This window comes from Leptodactylus fuscus, chromosome 10 (assembly GCF_031893055.1).
Source record: "Leptodactylus fuscus isolate aLepFus1 chromosome 10, aLepFus1.hap2, whole genome shotgun sequence".
In the NCBI taxonomy this organism is placed as follows: Eukaryota; Metazoa; Chordata; class Amphibia; order Anura; family Leptodactylidae; genus Leptodactylus; species Leptodactylus fuscus.
In genome coordinates, this window is record NC_134274.1 from 32,665,669 (window position 1) to 32,674,309 (window position 8,641).

Consider the following 8,641-nt stretch of genomic DNA (forward strand, 5'->3'; position numbering starts at 1 on the left):
ATGGAAGAGTCAGGAGAACCACATAAACATTAGAAAGGTTGGCTAGTCACATAAAAATTATCAGATTCAGCTGACAATTCTTTAATGTGTATAGCCACCTTAAGATGATAAGCAAAGTAGCAGCAACAATGTCTTGGTCGAACTCGATGGACGTGTCTTTATTCAACCATACTAACTTTGTAACTATGTAACTATGTAACATAAGATAAAGTCACTGCAAGCACGAATATCCTTATTATTGTCTGTTTATTAACATATCTGGTTTAAGTTTCCATAACCTGCCGAATAACATCAGTCTGTTTGTGTTCTTGCCGTCACTAAGCAGTATCATTTCACCCTTCTTTCTTATTTTCCTGATAAGAGTGTGTGACTCTCTGAGGATCGTCTAACTATAAATGCATGGAAACAGGATCGATGGATTACACTCCGAAATCTCCATTCAAGGAGACAGAAGGGGCAGAAAGCTTGACAGAATGAGGTAAATAACTTCACTCTTCCCTAAATGTTACATTGAAGGGGGTTACCATCAACATAACTATATTTATACTTTTAGACAATTAGAAATTAAACATTTTTGTAACATTTTGGAGAGTTTTCTAGATTTTCTCTCACCATCTAAGTGGTACAAGTCTTTTGTATTGATTGGCTGCCAATGGACATGACCATGAATACAGGGACTATTTTTTGTGTTTATGTATAAAAAATAGGAAATTTGGTGAAAGTTTTAAAAAATTCACAATTTTTAAAATATGAAATGCTCTGGTGACGATGCCATACAAATTAGTTAATAAATTTTGTCTACCATATTTCTGGTTTATGTTGGCATCCTCTTTTAATCGTCTTTGAATTTATATTAGATATTAAAAAGCTTACAATTTTAACAGCAATTTTCCAAATTTATGAAAAATTTGACAAACCATTTGGTTGGGACGGCGTCAGTTCTAAGGGGATTTTATAGCTCTATATTTTAGAAACCTCCAATTTATACCAATGAGACAGTACCTTTGCTCGAGTTTTGTGACTTGCTCCAGTCTCCTGCTCCTCAGAACTGTCTTTCCCAGATTATTTCTACTCCTTGTGATCTAAACTTGAAGCTGCACCCCGGACTACTACTCTTTACCTTAGTGCTCCTGGCTTATTCCATCTGGCCACCAGATTCCAGCCATGTATACCAGTAATGGAACATGGGGTTTGTTACACATTTTTCAAACATTTTGAGGTTGCCCCAATCTGAAATTTTTGAGGTTCAACACTCACGAATCACTATACTCTGGGGTCTCTACATACCCTAGTGTATAATAAGTGAAGGCTCAGACAAGGTGCACAAATGTGTACACTGAATATATAGCATTTGATGTTAACAGATGTTATCACTTTTTTTTTAACAACTACTATTGCAAATTATAAATCCCCGATCTTATTTTCATAGTGAGTCTCTGAAGGGGAAACCGAAGCAGCATTTAGAACAACTTAAATGTCACTTTACTTGGAAACTTCTTTTAAAGGACACGGACCTCGAAGAACTAGAAGACAGATTGTGTGACCAGTTGACATTTTATGTGACCAAGAACAAATACATGGTGTACAATCTACTGGCCTATGTGATGCATCTGAAAGGAGACTACACAAAGGCTATTGCCAATTTGCAAAAAGCAGAAGAAATGATTAAAGAGAACAATCCGGACGGGACTGATCAAAAATATTTGGTGACATATGGGAACTATGCATGGGTGTTCTACTACTTAAACCAGTATGAAGATGCTCAAAAATACATAGAAAAAGTAGAGAAGATTTATAAAGAACTAAAAGATAAACCAGACATAGCTGACATCTATGGTGAGAAGGCCTGGTCACTGTTAACATTTTGTGGAAAATATTATGAAGATGCAAAACAATGCTTTGAGAAGGCTTTGGAGCTGGAGCCAGAAGATCCTGAGTGGATCACTGGATATGCAACAGTGGTCTATAGACTGGAAGGTTTCTATGGTGGAAATTGTCCTGCTTCAGAATGTAAATCACTGGATCTACTGAAACGTGCCGTAGAAAAGAATCCAAATGATGCCGTGGTGAAGGCTCTTCTGGCGTTAAAGCTGCAAGACCTGGATAGAACTGATGAGGGAAGACCATATATTGAAGAAGCCATAAAACAAGCCCCAAACCTTCCATGTTTATTCCGTCATGCTGCAAAGTTTTACAGGAGAGCTGGGATGGTGGATGAGGCCTTGCGTGTCCAAAAAACTGCATTAGGTCTCATCCCAAATTCTGCATCACTGCATCACCAAATAGGACTGTGTTACAGACAAAAGTATCTCATATACAAAAAGCAGTCTGAAAGCAGAAACTCTCATAACAGATACAAGGATTCTGAAGAAGTGAAGGATCTCATCCAAAATACCCTCTTCCATTTTGAAAAGACGCTGGAATTGAAGAAGACATTTATATTTGCATATATAGACTTGGCCAATATGTACTCTGAAGCAAAGGAATATCGAAAGGCAGAGGACACATTTAGAACCGTTATGGCATTTACCAATCTCGAGGAGGAGGAGAAGCAGCAGATCTATTACAATTATGGATATTTCAAAGAATATCACATGAAGTCTGAAGCTGAAGCCATCGACTACTATAAAAAGAGTTTGCAGATTACATTACTTGGAAGTAAGAGAGAATTATGTGAAGAGTCTCTAAAAAGAATTTCCTTAAGGAAGATTAGGAACAATATTCACGATGCTGAGGGTTTTGCTTTGCTCGGCTTTGTCCATAAGACTAATGGGGAAAGGAATGAAGCAATTGATTGTTACGAAAAGGCCTTGAAATATGACCCTTACAATGAAGAATATGTGAGCGAACTATCTGAGCTGAAGATGATGATATGAAAAGTTTGTCACTATGAGGTGCCATCATCTACTACGAACAGCAAAATACTAGATATGAAGTGGGGAGAGGGAGGATGCAGCTGCAGTTACAGCAGTATATTATCACATTTGTGACGTATTAGATCATAACTATTATATATTGAGAGCACTTTAAATCCTTGATTTGCACTATGTTTCGAATAACATTTGTCATAAATATATCAGCTAAGATGATGATGTAATCGCCAATTTTAAAAAATAAAGTTCTTAAAATGATTAATATGAATTTGTGTAAATCAATTATTTTATGGTAATATTCATTCGTACATTTACACACATAGTACTGTGATATGAAGACATTCATGTTAGTGTAGTCACAGAGATACTGTAAAAAAATTGCTTATAGTGCAGTTTCACAGCTCTGGTCCTCAAGTACACTTGTACATACTGTAACAGGTCATAGTTTAAGATTTTCTTGATGGTACACATGTAACATCAACATTGTCAATACATCAAAAATACCTGTCACCCACCTCTTATTTTGTGTCTGTAGTGCAGAAATTTACAACAGCCAGAAATATTACTAGCTGTTGTAACTTGATTCAGACAGCAGCTCTGTTGGGACTGAAAGGGAAGAGATGGAAGAACAGAGGGAAACTCGAAGGAGACTCTTTCTTTCTAGTCTTCTCAGCTCTGTAAGTGAAGTAAGTGTATGTATTGTGTATAAACTGTATGTACAGAAGAGTGGGCGAACCAACTCATACCGAGCATGGATTAACTGAATATTCCAAATATACTTCAGGCTGGCACCAGATTTCCTGCAAGAGTTAGGGGGCGTTCACTTTCCATGTCTGTTTTTTTTTTTTTTTTTAATCAATAAAGGAAACCTATAATAACGGACACAAATAGGCAGAAACTAGGGGCAACATGGTGGCTCAGTGGTTGGCACTGCAGCCTTACAGAACTGGAGTCCTGGGTTCGAATCCCACCAGGAACAACATCTGCAAGGAGTTTGTATGTTCTCCCCGTGTTTGCGTGGATTTCTTCCCATTCTACAAAGACATACTAATAGGGGGAAAAATGTACATTGTGATCCCTATATGGGGGCTCACAATCTACAGAAAAAAATAAACAAAACAAAAAACAAACAGTAACGGACATTAACAGATGCTTAGATGTCCGTTTTTGTTAAATGGATCCGTTAAACAGATCCATTAAAAATATGTGATGAACAGACACAAAACCATCAGTTACATCAGTTAAGGTCCATTTTTGTCCATTATTGTCCATTTTAGTCCGTTAGGTTTCAGTCTGTTTTTTGTGTTTACTTGGTTGCTATAACACCGAATGACGACAGAGAGAAAAGCAGGAAGAAGAGCTAACAATTCATTCTGGAGTTAATTTTGGAGAGGAGAGTATTGTTTCCATGTTCCAGTTCTACTTGTGCAAAGATTCCTCCATCTTTGCTTTTTGACCTAGAGATGATCAGGCTGAAGAGGTGGAATAGAATTTCCAGGCAGAGACAACGGTGAAGGCAACGCTTCTGGCTTCATCCTATTACTTCCTCCCACATGACAAGTTAAGTCTATTCCAGTCTTCCAGACAGCAACATGATATGTGATATGCAGGGCCCCCTGGAGGGCTGAAGGAGAAGAAGCGGCTGTGGCAGAAGTGGGGATAGGTAAGTAAGGACGTGGTATTTGTTGAGCGAACTACTAACTATTATTATACTGTGGGGTCTCTTCAGATCCAGTGTATAATGATCGGAGGCCCAGTGGAGGTGACCAAACATAAAAAAAACAGTGTTACTCACCTCTCCAGGGCTCTGGTGTGACTGCCTTCTGTCTTTGGACCTCTTTAAAGAAGTCATGCGGGTCAGGCTTGCATCATGACACATAATGACTCCAGTGTAACCCACATCTGTGATATCATTGAAAAGTGTCAAAGACCTGTGTCAGAGCACAGGAGAGTTAAGTATCACTTTTTTATTCTTTGATCAACAACTGCAGTTCTCCGATCATTATACTCTGAGTATAATGATAGTTCACAGGTAGTGAACCTCAAAATGTTTGCAATATTTGTAATGAACATTGTAGGGGCCACTGTGGGACATTATACTGAGTAGAGGTCACTATGGGACATTACATACAATTTACCCAATGCAGAAGTTCGGGTTAACTCTGCTAGACCTGTACATGCTGTAGACCTGATCTCAACATTGTCAGCTGTGGCATGGTGTCAGAAAATAAAGCAATAAAACTGTCATTAAATAAAGCAGAAAATTTGTAGATATGTAATATGGCATTGTGCTAAGACAAGCGCAAGATCATAAGTAATGTAGAAACCATGGAGAAAGTGAAAAAGGAAAAGCCTTATCCTTGTCTGTTTACTAACATAGCTGAGTTTCGTTTCTGTTCTTGCCGTCACTGAGCAGTTTCCTTTCTCCGTTCTCTTTGCTGTAGGATGGGCAACTCTCCAAGGATTCTGTCATTGTAAGTACATAGAGAAAGGATCCTTGGCTTCTACTTAGAATTCTTCATTTTCTATTCAAGGAGACTGAAGGAGCAGAAAACTTTGCAGAATGAGGTTTACATCTTCACATTTTTCCTATTCATTAACCTTTAAAATGCTGTAACTTTGTGAAATGCTAATAGGCCTATGTGATGTACTTACCTTGATTTCATTTCATGTCAAGTATTAGTTATATTGTATTTAGAAGATCTCCATTCAGTCTCATGATAGAATAACAGCATGTAGTTTCCAGCTGTTACGGAAAGATTGTCAAAAACATAGCAGCAAAGATTTATTGAGACCGGCATTTATCGAACAAATGACAGGTCACTTATATTGGATGGGATTTTATTGGCATTATTCACTATTTTCCATCATATTTTGCAGTGTGTAAACCTGTCCAATAAAATTAGCATAGCTAATGACCCTGGATTTTATACATATAAAAGTACAATGGGCCCTATTATAGCAATAATCTCAGAAAAAGAAATGTTGCAATTTTTATGGTTGGAAGCACCAAACACCAAAACACTAGGGACGGATAATATACATATATATATGTATATATATATATATATATATATATATATATATATATATATATATATATATATATATATTATATATATATATATATATATATATATATATATATATATATATATATAATGTCACTATTTCCAATCTCCTGCCACAATACTAAAATATCCTGGACAGCCTCTTTAAAATTACACCAAGAATATCATGGTGCCTCACACTGCAGCCAAATGGACTTTCATACTGACACCCTATCCACTGTATAGGTTATCATTATGTGATCTAAGGGGGTCTAACATCTGGACCCTGCACACTCCAGATTCTCCAGCAGTCTCCGTGTTATAGAAGCTGCTGCAGTGGACGTGAAGGCTCGTGCAGTCTGCTCCGGTTCAGGTAATAGGAGTAGCACTGGAGATCCCTGGAACCGCCGCTATACAGTAGACAGGGCTGGAGCAGACTGCACTCACTCCCCATCCACTACAGCAGCTTCCAATGCCTGGAGGATGCCTAGACATGTCATATGAGTAGTGTCTGGGTGTCAGAACTCCACAGGTTACATACTAATAACCTATACTTTGCACATTGCTACCTCCATATTGAGTAGTGGAGTGTCAGGAGCAATAGCTGACTTGTTCAGACAGATATCTGAAGTCTATGGCAAGCTTTAGTTATCTTGAACACGGAGTGGACTAAACAACGCACAATTTTAAGATACAATATTTGAGACAAATTTTTAAAAAACCTTGTAGAAAATTTGCAGATTTTTACGGTGAATTTTCTTCTGTCAATCCATCGGGTGAAATCTCTTGCAAACATACAAGTCAATCTGCAGCAAATATACTGTAGCACAGTTTGTTGCACGTATCGGCTTACAGTAGCCTTAAAGTTATAGATACATTAATGCCAAAGTTGTATGTAGGGGTAAAAATAAGTGACCCATAGAATATATGATATATAGCACATTATTGTCTGCATATTACCAATTACTAGTACTCATTATAATCCCCGATCTTATTTTCACAGTGAGCTACTGAAGGGGGAACTGAAGCAGCAGTTAGAACAACTTAAATGTCACTTTACTTGGAAACTTCTTTTAGAGGACACGGATCCCGATGAGTTAGAAAACAGGTTGTCCAACCAGTTGACATTTCATGTCGTCAAAAAAGAAAAGTTTTATAATCTGCTGGCCTATGTGATGCATCTGAAAGGAGACTGCACAAAGGCTATTGACTATTTACAGAAAGCAGAAGAAATGATTAAAGAGAACAATCCGGATGGGACTGATCAAAAATATTTGGTGACATATGGGGATTATGCATGGGTGTTCTACTACTTAAACCAGTATGAAGATTGTCAAAAATACATAGAAAAAGTAGAGAATATTTGTAAGGAACTAAAGGATATGCCAGAGGTAGCTGACATCTATGGAGAGAAGGCCTGGTCGCTGTTAAAATTTAGTGGAAAATATTATGTGGAAGCAAAACAATGCTTTGAGAAGGCTTTGGAGCTAGAGCCAGAAGATCCTGAGTGGATCACTGGATATGCAACAGTGGTCTATAGACTGGAAGGTTTCAGTGATAGAAAATGTCCTGCTTCAGAATGTAAATCACTGGATCTACTGAAACGCGCCGTAGAGAAGAATCCAAATGATGCCGTGGTGAAGGCTCTTCTGGCGTTAAAGCTGCAAGACCTGAAGAGAACTGATGAGGGAAGACCATATATTGAAGAAGCCATAAAACAAGCCCCAAACCTTCCATATTTACTCCATCATGCTGCAAAGTTTTATAAGAGAGCTGGGATGGTGGATGAGGCCTTGCGTGTCCTAAAAACTGCAGTAGATCTCATCCCAAATTCTGCATCACTGCATCACCAAATAGGACTGTGTTACAGACAAAAGTATTTCAGGTACAAAAAACGATTTGGAAACAGGAACACTTATAGCAGGCATGCGGACTCAGGAGAGTTAAAGGATCTCATCCAAAATACCCTTTTCCATCTAGAAAAGACACTGGAGATCAAGAAAACATTTGTGCATGCTCATGTAGACTTGGCCAATATGTATTGTGAAGTAAAGGAATATCAAAAAGCAGAAGACACATTTAGAACCGTTATGGCATTTACCAATCTCGTGGATGAGGAGAAGCAGCAGATCTACTACAATTATGGACAATTCAAAGAATACCATATGCATTCTGAGTCTGAAGCCATCGACTACTATAAGAAGTGTATGCAGATTACATTGCCTAGGAAAGACAGAGAATCAAGTGAAAAGTCTCTAAAACGAATTTCTTCGAAGAAGATTAGGAACAATATTCGTGATGCTTAGGGTTTTGCCTTGCTTGGCTTTGTCTATAAGACTAATGGGGAAAGGAATGAAGCAATTGATTGTTACGAAAAAGCCTTGAAATATGACCCTTACAATGAAGAATATGTGAGCCAATTCTGTGAGCTGAAGATGATGATATGACAAACAAGTAAAGAAGAAGACAGATCTTGGGGGGAATTCGATAAAACCAACAAATTTTATGTTAATCTTAACCCCTTCCCGCCGATGGCATTTTTTGATTTTCGTTTTTCATTTTTGACTCCCCTCCTTCTAAACCCCATAACTTTTTTATTCCTCTGCTCCCAGAGCCATATGAGGTCTTAATTTTTGCGGGACAAATTTTTCTTCATGATGCCGCCATTAATTATTCTATATAATGTACTGGGAAGCAGGGACAAAATTCAGAATGGGG

The 8,641-nt window shown here is 37.8% G+C and overlaps 1 protein-coding gene and 1 pseudogene across 1 annotated transcript; both read left to right on the forward strand.

Annotated features, from left to right (window-relative positions):
• Positions 1–473: 473 nt before the first annotated feature.
• LOC142183149 (interferon-induced protein with tetratricopeptide repeats 5-like) lies at positions 474–2,876 on the forward strand. Its single transcript, XM_075258095.1, has 2 exons — positions 474–478; positions 1,430–2,876. The coding sequence occupies exons 1-2, from the start codon at positions 474–476 to the stop codon at positions 2,874–2,876; spliced, it is 1,452 nt and encodes a 483-aa protein (XP_075114196.1).
• A 2,442-nt stretch (positions 2,877–5,318) lies between these two features.
• LOC142183150 (interferon-induced protein with tetratricopeptide repeats 5-like) lies at positions 5,319–8,414 on the forward strand (annotated as a pseudogene).
• Positions 8,415–8,641: the final 227 nt, after the last annotated feature.